We start from the raw sequence: 15,969 nt of genomic DNA, 5'->3' as shown, positions 1-15,969 counted from the left end.
CAGGCCCGTGGCGTCCGGACAGAAGTGCCTGTTAACCCTGAGCCATAAGATGATGATAACAACATTATGACCAGAAAAATGCAGAGGAAAATAATGCCCAGTATCAGATGAGCTCACAGAAGTTGCAAACAGTAAACAAAAGGGGAAATTATAACCCAGTCAATGCATTTTCACAATGATGTTTTCACCATCTGTAAACAAGGCCGTTTTCACACATAGAAACAAGGTGTCTGTGATTGTGAAGAAAAAGGTTTACTTAATAAAATTGTTGGGAAATACTTGGTTTGGTAAAAGTATCGTTCAAATTAGTCGTGTCTGAGAAGAAGTCTTGGAGCAAGTAGAGGACAGCCCTCTACTAAGGGAAAACTTTTGAGGAAATGTCTCTGCATGGTTCCTTTTAAATCTGATTTTTCTAATGGTCAACCTATATATAGTTATTTTAATGTCACTATATTTTGATATTACATTTTAAACTATATTTTCATTTGCATGCTGTAATCTGTCCATGTGCAAAAACAGCGCCCATCCCCAAAATGAAGTAGTGTATAAACCAGATCTATAGTAAACAGACTTTTTGATGCTTGCCCTTGGACTACTTAGGTTGCACGTATGGAAGAAATTGTTTGCTGTGAGGGTGGTGAGGCCCTGGCACAGGCTGCCCAGAGAAGCTGCGCCTGCCCCATCCCTGGAGGCGTCCAAGGCCGGGCTGGACGGGGCTCGGAGCAACCTGGGGCAGCGGAAGGTGTCCCTGCCATGGCAGGGGGTGCAATGACAAGCCCTTTACGGTGGCTGCCGAGTGCGGCCGCTGTCTGTGACACCGAGCTCCGACAGTGACAGGTGACGCCCTGCCCTGCACAAACATGGCGGCCGCCGCGCTCCTCACTCCAAGATGGCGGCGCCGCCGACATCCGCCTGACCTCCCGCCCGCACCTAAGATGGCGGCGGCGCCGCGGGCGGTGCGCGCCCAGCCCCGGGGTGGCCGCCCGGGCCGGGGAGTCCCTGCCCGCACCAAAGATGGCGGCGTGGCGCCGGGCGGAGCCGGAGCCGGTGCCGGGGGCGGGCCGGGGGCGCGGCCGCCACCGCCCCGGAAGCGCCGCGCGGCCCCCGCCAGCTGGTTGTCATTTGGTGCGGCCGCTCGGTCCGGGCGGCACGGGCTGGGCAGCGGCCGCGCGGGGACCAGCGAGGCACCGGCTGCGGCGGCCGCCGGGGGGTTGGGGGGCGGGGAAGGCGGCAGAAAAAAACACACGGAAAAAGACGCAAAACGAGGCGGCGGCAGCGGGGGCTGTGCGCCGGGGACACGTCGCCGGCTACCGCAAGCTGTCGATCGCCTCGTCCTTCCAGCTCCCCGCAGCATCGAGCCCGCGGAGACCCCCCCGGTGCGGCCGGTACATGAGGGGCACGGCCCGGCCGCAGCCCAGCCGAGCCGCCGCAGGGCAGGGAGCGCCCCGAGCCGCCGCCGCTGCCGGAGCCCCGAGCGCTGCGCCCCGAGACAGAGCCTGCCCCGACCCCGCCGGGCGACCCGGGAGAGCCGCTTAAACACCTTCCATGGGGGAGAGAGGAGCCCGGCCGGCCGCGCCTTCCCCTCCCTGCCGGAGGCTGCTGCGCTGCTGAGGTAAAACCCCTCCTGCCTTGCCCGGCTCGAGCGAGGGCGGGGGACGCGCGGGGCACCCACAGCCCGGCCCCGCTGGATGCCGAGTGCCTGAGGAGGGAGCGCGTTCCGGGGGCTCGCTGGGCTGCGGGAGCCGCGATTCCCGGGGAAGGAGGCGAGCCCCGCACCACAAAACACCCTCCCGGCAGCAGAGAGAGAGAAAAAAACCTCCTTCCCCTTCCTCCTGCACAACTCGCTCTCCCCTCCCTTCCCTTTCCCGAACGGTGAACGCTGATTTCTGAGATGAAAACCTTCCTCCTCGGACAGTCAGGACTCATATGAAGGACACGCAAATATTGGATCATAAATAAGAAGCGAGTCTGGCGAGCTGAGAAACCCAGCCCAGAAGGAGCAGCATCAAGAATCCACCCTTCTCCTGCACAACTCACTCCCCACCCAACACACAGAGAATACTGATTTCCTGAGATAAGATCTTACCCCTTTAAACAACCACACACGCACACACACGGTGTATATTATTGCTAAATATAATAGGTTAAACCCAGCAGCACGGGATAAAGCCTCTTCTGCAACTCACTCCCCCATTTCACCCTTCTGAATGCTGAGATCCTGAGGTAAATTTTTCCCTTGTCCACAGCAAAGACTCTTTTTGAACAGGACACAAATATATATTAGATTATAGAGATGTATTAAATTATTCCAGATTTAAATCTATTTTTTGCTGCCAAGAGGTTGAGGGACCAGACGTCATTGTATTTTTTTTTTCTTCCCTCTTAACTCATTTATGGGCGAGTCAAGGCTGCTGAGGAGGAAAAAAACAGGATAGTTAGAATCTCTTTATCCTTATTTCCCAGAAGCTTATTCTCTCATTGCTGTGCATTTCCTTTAGAAAAAGGAAACCTCTTATTTTGTGAACCAAAGATTTATTTTTCCCTTCCTCCTGGCCAAAGGAAGGAAACAGACACAAATTCACACATTGAAATAGTTAAAGAGATCTATCTTTTGCAAAAAGAAAAAATACAAAAAAAAAAGCAAACATCTTTATCCAAATCTGAAATAAATAGCGTGGAGGGAGACACTGGAATATCTAGCAAAAACCAGGATACTTGCTAATCTTGCCTCACAAGAGGACAAGCTAAACACTAAACATCAACTTGTTCTTACAGGGAGGATTCAAACCCTAAATATAATAAATGGGGGATTACGGGTTTGGAGTGTTAGTGCAAAACAACACTGGAAATAAGTCAGCTTTTCCAGTCAGATTTCATCCACATCTGCAGCCTCCACACCATCATCAAAATGCAACCCCCAGCCCTGCTGCTTTTATAAATAATAACACAGCTGCCAATGGCAGTAGTGCTGGGTCAGCTTGGCTCTTTCCTGCTCCAGCTGCCCATAATATTCAGGATGAGATTCTGGGGTCAGAAAAATCTAAAACTCAGCAACAGGAAAAGCAAGAGTCCCTAGAAAAACAGCAGCTTTCCCCTGGTCAAAGTCAGGAAGCAGGCATGCTCTCTGAACCCGAGAAAGCTAAAACTGAAGAAAACCAGGGCGATAATTCTTCAGAGAATGGCAATGGGAAGGAGAAAATAAGAATAGAATCGCCGGTTTTAACAGGATTTGATTACCAAGAGGCTTCGGGGCTCGGTACTTCGACACAGCCCTTGACATCCACCGCATCTTCTCTGACTGGTTTTAGTAACTGGTCTGCAGCTATTGCTCCTTCTTCTTCTACAATAATCAATGAAGATGCAAGTTTTTTCCACCAGGGAGGGGTCCCTACTGCCTCAGCTAATAATGGTGCTCTGCTGTTTCAGAATTTCCCACATCACGTCAGCCCTGGCTTTGGCGGTAGCTTTTCCCCCCAGATCGGACCCCTCTCTCAGCACCACCCTCATCACCCCCATTTCCAGCATCATCACAATCAGCATCAGCAACAGAGGAGGTCTCCTGCAAGTCCTCACCCACCTCCATTCACACACAGAAATGCTGCTTTTAATCAGTTGCCTCATTTGGCCAATAATCTTAACAAGCCACCTTCTCCGTGGAGCAGCTACCAAAGCCCATCGCCCACCCCGTCCTCCTGGAGCCCCGGCAGCGGCGGCTACGGGGGCTGGGGAGGGTCCCAGGGCCGAGACCACCGCCGGGGACTGAACGGAGGGATCACCCCCTTGAACTCCATCTCGCCCTTAAAGAAGAATTTTGCAAGTAATCATATCCAGCTGCAGAAGTATGCACGACCCAGCTCGGCCTTCGCTCCCAAATCCTGGATGGATGACAGCTTGAACAGAGCTGACAACATTTTTCCTTTTCAGGTGAGCGCGCTCTGTTGTCTCCATAAAAAAAAACCCTAAAAAAACCAAACCTCCCCAAAGAGCATTAAAATGCCCTGGTTGTGGGATTTCTGTGCTTGCAACTGAAAAAAACCATATGGCTAACTCAAAATGTCATAGTGGGAATGATCCTCCAAGCTGTGATTCATGGGGTTTTTTTTAACAGTGATGGTCATAAATATCTATTGCACGCCAGCCATCTGTATTGGCCACTTTGCTTCAGCATAACACTTACAGAAATAGCCAATGGAGAAATTCACTGACAAGTATTTCAACAAAGAGGAAAAAGGAAAAAAAAAAAGTGTCTGGTGGAGTATGAGAGATCTGAGGCCTTTGAAGGCATTCAGCAATGTACCACATCTGAGAAAAAGTATGGAGTGATTTTATTTGGTTTTACAGTATCACATGGGCTTGCAGTGCAACATAATTTTTGTAGCATTTTTGGGGGAAAGTTTGCTTTCTACAAATAATGGTAATCAGTGCAGTTTGCTCTCCTCAGGAATGGCAGCAAATTTTGGTTACAGGCCATTAAATCAGCACTAAAAATAGATGTGGATGAGATCAGTTGGTGGTCTCCTATATTTTGCTGTGGCCTTCTCCTGGCAGGAGGCAGGTTGTCTGGCAGCTCAGCCTCTCCTTCTGGGCTGACTTGTTATGAATTTGAAAAGAACTGTATAATGTTGAACCTAATTTGCAGTAGGAATTAAACCAGAAGTCCCCTTCTTTTCATCTGACCACCAGTTAAACCCAGCTTTTATGTGTGTGTGCGCCTTTTGTAAACTCCTTTAGGGTGAATTAAAAGACCCAAGAGTTCTTTTACATTTCCAGGGTTGTTTTTCAAGCTCTTCAAATGAGGGCAAAAGTAAAATTCTCAACGTGATTGCAGTATTTCTTGCCATGCTGCAAGAACCGGGGTGACCTACTTAAATACAATTTCAAAGATACAAACTGTGCAATGTGTGTCATGATGGAAAGAAACAGAAATACATTGAACAGTGACTTTGTGGATGTGGGGATAGTTGGGTTCTTTGCAGACTGCAGGTTTTTGGTGGTGTGCAGGCCCTGCTGACAGCACAGCAGCTGCTGGCAATAACTTTCCTTCAGAGCCTTTTTTTCCTACTGCAGTGCTACTGACTGGTTCACTATCAGGTAGAGCCCTTCCAAATTTAGAAAGCAGAGTAATAATTGATTTTAATGTCAGGATTTATAATGAATATAATGAAGCTGTGTCCAGCATACTCAATTTATCCAGTGAAAGCATTAGAAAAAGGGACCCAGCTGGAGCTGGTCTTTTTTCAGCCTCACTGCAGCGAGCCTTGGCTCACGGTTTGATTCACTCTGTACCCTGACACATAGCTGATGTTGAGAGTGACAGAATGAGATCAAGTGTGTCCTTGCTGTTGTGTGTAAGCCCCAAATATATACACAGGCAAAGCAATGTGCTTGGATTGGCATCAAGGAAATTTCAGGAAACTGGCAAAGTCAACCTTGACTTTTGGATGGTGTTCCAGACACAGAATAGCAGACACACGTAGTTTGATCATGGTAAAGAAATCATTTTGGTGTAGCATGTTGGTGTCTGTTTACATAAACACTCTGATGAAGCTGTACATGTCAAGACCAACTCTTGACACTCCTTCATGCCAAAAAAAGGAAAGTGTGGAGGGAAGTGCTCTCCAGTCTGTTACCATCACTTGTGTGAGGAAAAGGGCAGGGCAGCAGAGCAGGACTTCAGCACTGCAGCCCTAGAAAGATGCTGATTAATTTTGAAGCCATCTTGGACAACTTTTTTTTCTTTTGTATAAAATCTTTAGCTCTTTTGGTCACTTTAGCTGAGTGTTGAAAGCACAGTGAATTTTTGAATCACTGGAAACAAATGATGTAAAATTTGACCTTTGATGTCCTTTTATTTTTTTTTCTTGACTATGCTGATTCTATTCCTGACTCAAAGCAGAATTTGGCTTATTACATATTTGTGTTCATGCATCTCTCTCTTTCTCTCTGCCCCTGAAGTATCCTTGCTGATGCAATCATGTACTGGACAAGGCTATTTTGTTACTGGAATCTTCTTAGATTCCTGTTTAGGAAATAATTGAAAGCTGTCTTTGCTGCAGCAACATAATGGAGTAATTTGATACAACAATCCCTTTCATTTAATATTTATGTTTTGCTGCTTAAATCATTAACAAGTGGTGCTGCAATCTAGTGAAAATGAGTTTCTTTAGAAGGCAAAATGTAAACTAGCAATTGCAAATATTTGGGGATCGCTTTCTTTTTTTCTTTTCCTCAGAGGTTGTGTCTCTTCCAGAGCCTGGTGACACACAGGATTCTGGCTATGTTTTGATGGAAATCTTGGGGTGACCAAGACCAAAAGCTCTTTTCCTCTTTGAAGAGAATGGCGTCACATAATTTCCCTGTAAGCCACTGATGTGAACTCCAGCTCCCTTCAAACATCCCTGACCATCCCATGGGATGAAATGGGTGCTCCAAATGGTACAGATGAAAGGAAAATACTGTGGTGATCAGTTTGATAACCTTGCAATTTGATGATGCCTTGCCTTGGCACTGAGAGCTGCATGCAAACCCTGTGCTCTCTGCTCTAAGTGTTTTGCATTTGGAATCCTGTCTCCTGCAATTCCCAAACGACACTGGCTGTAGGAACCTCTTGCAGGGATGGAACTGGCAGCAAGGTCAGAGAAGACTTAACCAGATCTGTTAATGAAATTAAGTTTTGATGTTGTGCTTTAGCCACTGGGCAGGCTCCCCCCTTCAAAGATCTTTTGAAAAGAGAAAAGCCATTGTTCTTTGTGTGTTCGTTTGAAAAGGAAATGGTCTCCAAATGAAAAAATGGTTCCTGAATTCAAATTAAAAAGCAAAAAAACAGACTCTTTTGGCTCTCACAGCCTTCCATGAGAATTAATGTATGAAAATGCTTTGAGTGTGACTGTGGCACCTTACCAAGTTAGTGATTTTTAAGAATAATTCCTTGTCCTTCTCTCCCAGCAGCACTGACAAAGTTGGTTCTCAGTAATTGCGTTTCACGGCAGCGCTGCCTTCAAGATTGTTTTGGCTTTCCTTTGGCTGTGTACTTGCACTTCCTCATGAGTGGAACATCCTGCCTGTTATGCAATGCATAAATCTTGCTTTGATAGGCATTTCCAGCTTTCCAGATCTCATCTTCAGTGCGTGATGATGTTTTTTAAATGGCTCTCTGAAGGCACAAGCAAGTGAAGCAATAGCGCTCAGCTTTCTGTAAAAATGCTTAAAAAGAATTTGTGTTTCTTCCTGGAATCAGGCTCGAAAATAACTGCCCATTTCAAAGAATTTTGTACATGAGAGCAGTTCATTGTATCCACTTGTTCAAAATGTTTTTTCCTTTCTTCCCCAGTGGCTGGTTTCCAGGTATATAACCCCTTCCAAATCCAGCCAGGGCCTGTGCCAGGGAGACTTGCTCTTCCCCCAGGCAGATATGGAATGTTTGAGAAAACACATTCGTGATTACAGAACGTGTTTGAATTCCGACCTCTACGTCAGCATTTGTTTGCCCATAGAAATGGCCTGATTTAATAAGTGCATTAAACAAATTCACAGGGAGCTGGAATTAAAAAAAAAATAGCCTCTTGAATGAGTTTGCCAAACTTTCCTCTTGAAGGGATCTTGCAAATAAATTTCTTTACTGTTCCTCTTTGTTTTAATACTTGGGTTTGAGGAACCTTTTCATAACTCACGATGACTGGCTGCACAAAAAGAGCTTATTTGTTTTGCTGAATTTAATTTTTTTTTATTCTAGCACAGCAATTATTCCCAATAATTTCAAGGTATTACTTGAAAACAGGGCAAATCCTTGAAGCTGGGTTTTTAAACCCGTTCCCACATTTTTGTGTAACTCCATCAGCTGTGCAGTAATTAGTGTTTTGTGTGCTGTTCCCCACAGCTACTGATCTGTGGGATTAGCAGCACTCTAATGTGGTATGACATGCACAAGTTAAGTGCTGTGGAAGTTAACACTGTTCTTGTTTTATAAACTTACTACTGACGTTCATACTTGGGCTTTGGCCCTCCTGTGTGTTTTTGACCTCAGGGTTTCTGTTTAAAGAGAGCTTTTGTTAAGGAGCTATTTGAATTATGTTTGTCTTTTTCCTAAGATTAAAAGGAGTACTCTTATTAAGCATTTTGCTTTGAAAGTTGCAGCCCAGCAAAGAATGAGAATGCAAGATATTGTGGAAGATGCTTGATAAACTTAATGTGCAGCTAAAATAGAATCACATATGTTACAAACATTTCCAGTAAAGGTTTGTCATTTCTAACACTTAAAAAGTTGGACTAAACTTTGTGTTTTGTGCCACTTCATTTTTCCAGCTCTTTCTTATTGTTCCCTGGTGAAGCTATAAAAGATGATCTGGGCAGAATGCAGCAACATCCTTTCAGGAAAAACCTGTTTATTCAAGGCCTTTAATTCACTGGATACTGGACTGGGAGCTGGAATACAGCATTTGCAGGGTGCTGGGAAGGAGGAGAAGCTTCCCCAGAAGCAAAATCCAGGCCAAATTTGTGTTGCAATTGAAAGAGAAATGTGGAACTTGTATTTATGATGATAAATATGGTGATACTGGCTCTCCTGTGCCTGAGACATGTGGCTTTGGAGTTGTGGGAAATGGGAACAGGGTTTCAGAAAGTTTCAGGCTTCTCCTTCTGTAATTAAGGTACAAATGTAGCTGTGAGGTTTTTGATTTGCACAAATGTTCTGGTTGGACAAAGATGTAAATGTCTAAAACAAGCCCCACTTTTACAACTACTCCTACTCCATAAATGCTGATCAATAAATTGCTTAATGCAATGGCATCTTTTGCATTATTATTGATGCCTTGGACTTCAGATCAACCTCATTTTAAGAGATCAGGCCCAGCCTTAGCTACCAGCAAATGTTCAAACCTTGATTTTTTGGTGCAATTTGGGATTTACCACTGGGAGGCCCATCCTGGGAAGTGCTCTCAGGTTCTGGCATCTTAATTATTCAGGTGAAGGTAATGCTGTGGGTGCAGACTAAATATAGTGACTTTATAAAGAGTTAATAGTTAAATTAAATGTGCATTTTTCTGATGTGCATTAGAATTAATGCGTGGGATTTTTGAAGTCAAAGTATTATCTTCTTGTGCAGGAAAAATTCCTGTGGAATTTCTTTTGCATGGGAGGATGACCCAGTGTATATCAGACATGTTATGCACCAAGTGACTCTGTTTTAGGGGTGAAAAATAAAGTTGGAATAGGGATTAGAATTTAATTGTTTTGTAGGCAGAGATGGCCAGGGTAGAGTTCACAAATGGTTTGTTGGCTATTGTAGGCATTTACAGGCTCAAGAACTCATTTTTCACCAGATCTGGAGTCTGTCACCTCTTGTACATTGTGCAAACAGCTCTGCTTATTCCAAATGATGTTTAATGAATCTCTTTTGGGATGTTGGCTAAATTTTCAACACAGTCATGTATTAAGACTGCAGGTTAATTTCTTTCTTTTTGGTTGTTTTGTGGCTTTAGTGTTTTTAATTTGCTTTGTGCTTTGTTTGTTTGGATTTTCTTTTTTTAATTTTTTATTGTGGCCTTGTGTTTACCCGATGTCTGTATGCTTCACTTCTGTTTCCCAAGGGTAAAAGTGTGTAGCCTTTGAGCCCTCTGATAAAGCAACATTTTAGGCGCCCTAAACAAACTTGTGTAAAGCCAAGTTCTTTTGGAACCCAGGTAAATAATATCAAGCTGTGGTTGCCACATTTTGTTAACTGAATTGTACATATTCTGCTTTAGTCCAGGGTAGTCATTACCCCTGTATATTTTCTTTATCAATAAATAAGTGAAAAGCAGCAATCCAGCTCCAAAGCACTGTAACTTTGTGAATTGCTTCATTAAAACTGTCACCATATTGTTATTAATTCTCTCTACATGAAATCTTTTAAAGAAAACATTCTTTTTCCTAAGTTCAGTGTGATTTATGTGCTAAATAAATAATATGTATCTGAGAAAAGCTCACATATAGCTACTGGTTTGTGATCAATATCTTGATTATTAGAGCTATTTTTGGATTAATTATTAGAGCTGTTAGATGGATTAGCTATTATTTAGATGGATTATTAGAGCTATTTTTGGATTAGAGCTTTTGGGATGAAATGCAGAGTTACGCATTTCTTCAGGGGTTTGGCCACTCCCACTAACCTTCACCAGCCTTTATTTTTTCTTTAGGTGCATAATTAATGGATATCTTTCAGATGTGGTTCTGGTAAAATGTCTTGCAAGATAAGACTGATGAAATCTGTGCTGCTTTTTTCAAAGGAGTTTCACTATAAAAAGGACTTAAATCTGTATAAAATTCTCAAAACTACCAATGGCGACTTTCTCTAGTAATGTGCTACCTGTCAATGCAAATAATCAACTAAATTATTGGAATTTTTTTTTTAATAACAAGCACTGTGCAGACCCAGCTGAGCTTGGCACCTTGGCTGGTTTTTATTTAGGACTGACATCTTTTCACTGGGGGGATGTACAGAGTCTTCCTTATCTATCCCAAGTTTTAGCCATTCCTCCTTTTCCTGGGAGGGAAATATCACCAGTTAATCTGTTGTATCACTGTGCAGGGTGGTGTTTTAAAGTGTTTTTGGCAGTGTGATTTGCAGCTTAAGGGCCTCACCCTGAAAAAGGGACAGCTTGTGGTTCACTTGAAAAGGGAAATAAATTCCTCAGCACCAAAAGCTTCCATTGGAGAATGCACTTCCTCGTGAGCCAACAGTTCAGTTCCACTTTTCCCCTTCAAATGTTTAAATTCTTTGTTCTCAATATTAAAAATGAGCATTGCAGCAGCTCAGGCCAACATAACACAGATATTTTAGAGAGAAGAGAGTTGCTTCAGGCTCAGGTGCTCAGCTCAATAAACTGGGAATTACTTGGCCTGGGTCACTTCCTTTGTGTCTCTCACACAACTGAAATGTGAAGTGCCGCAATTCCACAAAGATTTGGAATTACTGAGGTTCTGCACTTGGTGAAATTTGAGTTTTGTAGCTGTTCATGGGGTGGGCTTGAGGTTAACACAAGAATTCAGGAAGGAGAAGCTGCTGGGGGACATCAGGTTTGCAGTAAATGCTCCCACCTGTGTTTTAGGCTATTTTTGTCATTTTCTGAAGGCTGCTGGAAATGCAGAGGTTGCCTTTTAGTATCCATTTCTGAGTTACTCAACTGTTGGATCCTAATGGATCCAGAACCTGAGGGCTTGTACTCACTCCTGCTAAGGGATTTTAATGTAAATAGAGTTTGAAACAGGTAAGAAATAGCAATGTTTAAACCAAACCACTAAATTAAATCTGCTAGGACAGGCAGAAAACTGTAGGAAATCTATGAAAGAAAAGTACAGAATTTAAGGATTTGAATGCTCCTGATATTTTCTCTAAGGTGCCTCAATTATCTTGTAATAGAAATGACCATGGAAATCAATCCTGTGGGGAGACAGGGCAGTGCTGTTCTTTTTATAGCAAATTTGATATTTGCTAGACTTAATAAAGGAACTGGTTCCAAACTCTGGCCTTTTTAATGCTATTTGAGACACAGCACATCCGGGTTGGAATACGTGGCCTGTTCTGTCTCAGTAATAAACTGTTCTGAAGAGGGGAAAAATACCAGGAAATTCGATTGAAAAATGGTATTTTTTAGTGATCAGAATGTAATTTACAACTTGGAAATGGATCAGGAGCTGGTGAGTTCCTGCTCTTGGAGTAGTTTGAGGTATTTAAAGTCTAGAATGAGGGATCAGTGAAATCAGGAATGGCCCTTGTAACACACAATCACTGTTGCTTCAGCACTGAAATAAAGCACTTTATAACTCACCACTGCCTTTCAAAATATTCTAAGCTGGATCTGTGTGCTTTGGAGAAATTTCAGCTTCACAGCCAGTGTTAGGGACAAAAAACACACTCAGTGCTGGAATAACAAGAGTTGTGGAGATGGAGTCAAGAGCAAAAATGTCCAAAATTTCTCTTTCTTGTTTGAACAGAGACTTCCCAATGCTTGAGCTCAGTTCAGAGGGGATTCCTTAGAACAGGACTGAAATAAAATCTTTAGAGCTGATGGTAGAGAGCTTCTTGGACAGAAAAAAATTTAAATCAGGGTGGATTAATGTAATTGTATAAAATTCTATCCAAATTGAAATGTATACACAGAAAGTGTGGATATGTGAATAATATTGGGAATTACAGTGATTTTTGCCCCCCGTTGGGACCTTTTATGATACTGTAAAGATTTCAGAGATTACAAGAAATTTCAGTTATTCTGAATTTGCCAATTAAATTAAAGCAGTGCCAGGGTATTTTACATTGTGTTTTGCTTCTATCACATCAGATTTGTACTATGTGGAATTTATTGTTTGGTTGAGAAAGTCTGACCTGGGCATGTGTAAAATGATGGCTTTGGTTAATAGGAAGGAGAAATAGTTGGTGTTAGACTTCATTGGTTATGATTAAATTATTATAGATCAGATTCATATTTAATAATATTGTAATTTTTAATATTCCTCTATCAGAGGACATTTGTAATATTCCGGTATAGGGTTTTTGCTTAATTCTGCTGTGGTTATGTAGAAGAAAGTGGAAGTTTTTGAGTTTCAGGTGCTCATGTTTAACGCTGGCTCTGTTTGTGTTTGCTTGCAGGATCGCACGAGGACTTTTGACATGCACTCACTGGAGAACTCCCTAATTGACATAATGAGGGCTGAAAATGATTCACTGAAAGGTAAATTTAGACAGAGACTATTTCCTGCAGCAAATGACTGGGGAGAGGGGCTTACTGAAAATAAGAGACTGCAGTTGTGGGTAGGAAAGGTGAATTTCCCTTGTGCACCTGATGGGTTTTTTTGGTTGTGTGAATGAAGCAGTTTCAGCACAGGAGCACTCAGGGTGTCTGTGCTTGTCCAGAGCAGCGCAGAACACAGCCACAGGCTGACCTCTTGTGTTATTGGCCAGGGGTTTTGATCAACTTCAGGAACCTTGTGCAGCTCAGCAAGAAGTAATTTTTTTGCCTAACAGGGTTTTCTTGATGAAGTTAAGGTGAAAGGTTTATCCTTGTCCTTTTGAGAAAAACAGAGTATTTCATCTTTTTTTATCTTTTTGAAGCCATTGGGAAAGGAAAAGGGAGATTGAAATGATTTGGGATTTCTCTTTTTTTCCTTTTGTTTTTTTGGCAAAGGTAGTCGTGCTTTGGAAATACCTCAGCTTACAAAGTATTCAAAGTATTGTCTGCATAAAAGTATTCAAAGTATTGTCTGAATAAAAACTGCTTATGGTCAACAATTCAGAGCTGTAGTTTCATGTCCTGTAGGATGAGTAATCCATTGCAGTTCAGTGGTTACATGTATGAGTGGAGCAGTCAAATTCTCACACACACTTCTTATCTAACCACTCACTTTTGTTACCAGTCATGAGACCACTAAAAAAAAAACAAACCTGCACTTGTGGTTTCTGCAAGTAAATTCCTTTTGATATCAAGGTTTGTGGTGGTAATGAAATCTGACTTGTTTTAATAGTGATTCTTGCTCCAAAGGCCAACCTTTGATAAACTGGCAAGAACTTGTGTTTGTTGCCTTCTCTGTGGTCTGGAAATGCAACTCGAGTTTCCCATCCCCAGAGCTGTGCAGAAATTCAGTGTGGGGAGAAACACCACAAAATATTTCCCTGTTGAAATGACGGGGAGAGCCTGATGTGGATGAAAGTGATGCCAGATGAATTAAAACCCCAAAATACCTTCCCTCCTTAAGCAATGGGGATCAGGTTTTTATTAGTGACGACTACTAACAGCTTTTATTTGGTTTATTTTCTGTCTGGCAATATCCTACATCCCCAGAATTGCATGTAGAACCAAGAGTGAGGTGTTCTTCCTTGACTGAGCACCTGGGATTTGCCCCAAAACTTTCTACCAAGTGCCAGGCATTCCCAAACCAGGTTACAGCTCTGAAATCTGGCCCAAAGTGACGTGGCCATGGGACAAATAAAATCTCCCTTTAAATCTGAATTTAACAATTCAGCTTCATATGTATTTATGGTCAGCTGCTAAGCAAACGTACTTCTGAAAGCAGCTTGATGTTTAGTTTAAATGCTTTGGAAAGGTTCTTTGCAGTTGAAATATTTCTTTTTGAGTGCTTAGCATGTTTTAAGAGTGATGGAATAAGTATGTCAGCAAGGAATACAAATAGTTCTGACACGCGTTAATTCCTGCTTTAGCCTGAGTGTTAATCCCCTCTACAAAATCATCTGTGGCTTCTGCAAAGTTCTGTGTGCCTTGTCTCACACTGACTGAGACACAGGGATAGCAATCAGGTCCTGGGCTGGCAATTATTGCTTAGATTCCTTGTGAATTATTCTGTTTCACATTTAACTGTTATATAACTGTACAGAAAAAAGCCTCAAAGCCCAGATAAGACATTTAAGTGACTCTCCATAAAATACTTTGTTGTGAAGCCTAATTTCTCAAGGACCTCCTCAGCAAGAGCATGAACTTTGCTTCCAGAAAAATGTGCCGTGCCTGAATTTGGCTGTGCTGCTCTGGCACAGCCCTCAGTGACTTCATTCCTGTCGGGTATTTAAGGAATGGATCTTTATTCAACCCAGCATCCGCCGGGCGTGCTAACTGCAGAGATCATCCCTGCCTAGGGTGGGGTCTGCAAGGAGAGGAAATACCTTTAGTTAAACCAACTGATACAGCTGGAAAAAAACTGTAAACTGCTGGGACAAAACATTCCACATCAGGCCTGGAGTGGGGCTGGTGATCACGAGCCCTTTGTGTTTATTTTCCATCTGCTAGCACAGATCCTGTCTCATGTTTTCTCTTTCCTTGCCCCATCTTTATTTAAAACTCGGATATAGAAATCTTTAAATAGGACAAATTATGGCTGTCAGCTCAAATCTTGTTTGCTGTTTCAAACACCTGCATTTAGATCAGCAGCAGCTCCATAAGAAGTTTTTCAGTTTGCATTTTAAATGGGTTAATCAGTGCATGCAGTGCTTTGAACTAAAGTTGGATACTCTCAGAAAGGAAAAGCTTCTGGGTTTGAGACTTTAAAAATAGCCTGGGCAAGACAGTAATAAAACACACTGTGGAGAGCAAGCTCAGAATGGCATGGAAATAATTCAGATGATCTAATAGGTCTCACTGCTATCTTGTGAGAGGTTTAATCCTGCCTCAGCTTGAGTTTAGTGTGTAACATTAACAGCACCCCCTTCATATTGTCATGGGCTGCCAGAGAAAGAGGAACTGTGTAAAATACCCCTTCAAAACAACTGGGAGAATGGGCATGGTAAGAGACATCAGTGACAGTTTGGAACCTGCTGGCTCTGGGACATCATTTCCATCTTTAAATGATATGTTCAGAGCAGCAGGCTGGGAATTCTCTAATAAAATCAGAAGTAGGAATTCTTCCAAATGTAACAAAATCCATCCATAGTGTGTTCTTTGTGACTGAGGTGATTAAGCTGTGCTAGCCTTGGATTTGTTTAGGTCAGTAATAATTGCATTCTTAGGTTGTCTTGCTGTATGAAATAAATAATATTTTCTGCATGAGGCTAAAAGGTGACTCTTACAGTGATTCAGTACACTCAGCATTACCTTTTAATGCTTTGAGTAGGCATTTTACCATTTTCTCCCCTTCTTTTAAGGTATATTTTTATCCCTGCTCAAATCCTCTTCCTTTGCTGAGCAGCTGCCATTTCAATATGTTATTTTTATCCAGCCCAGTGAGTGTGCTGTGTGCTGCACAGCCAATGTCAGCCTGCAGAAGCCTTTCCCTGGAGACTTAATTGCATCTTCTTTACAATGGACTCGGCCTCCCTGAGCTGAGCCTGGGATCCAGAGCCTGATTTTTGAATCTGGGTCTTCCAGATGGCAATTTGAGCATTACTGGAATAGTAGTAGATTGACTAAATATTTCCTTGTTAAGTGACACTGAAATATCTTTAAATGCTTTATGACTGGTTTGCTAGTGAAATATCCAACATTTCAGTTCAGA

General features: G+C 42.8%; 1 protein-coding gene across 2 annotated transcripts in view; it reads left to right on the top strand.

Moving 5' to 3' along the window:
• Positions 1-1,194: 1,194 nt before the first annotated feature.
• The window catches only part of CPEB4 (cytoplasmic polyadenylation element binding protein 4), a 38,118-nt gene continuing 23,343 nt past the window's right edge, over positions 1,195-15,969 (top strand). For both annotated transcript variants that reach the window (XM_030957262.1, XM_030957261.1), the window contains exons 1-2: positions 1,195-3,924; positions 12,623-12,704. In XM_030957262.1, the coding sequence (XP_030813122.1) occupies positions 2,803-3,924; positions 12,623-12,704 (1,204 nt within the window). In that variant the 5' untranslated portion in view covers positions 1,195-2,802. The remainder of the gene's footprint in view (positions 3,925-12,622; positions 12,705-15,969) is intronic.

This window comes from Camarhynchus parvulus, chromosome 13, assembly GCF_901933205.1.
Source record: "Camarhynchus parvulus chromosome 13, STF_HiC, whole genome shotgun sequence".
In the NCBI taxonomy this organism is placed as follows: Eukaryota; Metazoa; Chordata; class Aves; order Passeriformes; family Thraupidae; genus Camarhynchus; species Camarhynchus parvulus.
Note: the sequence above shows the minus strand (reverse complement) of the source record. Positions and strands in the feature narration are given on the sequence as shown.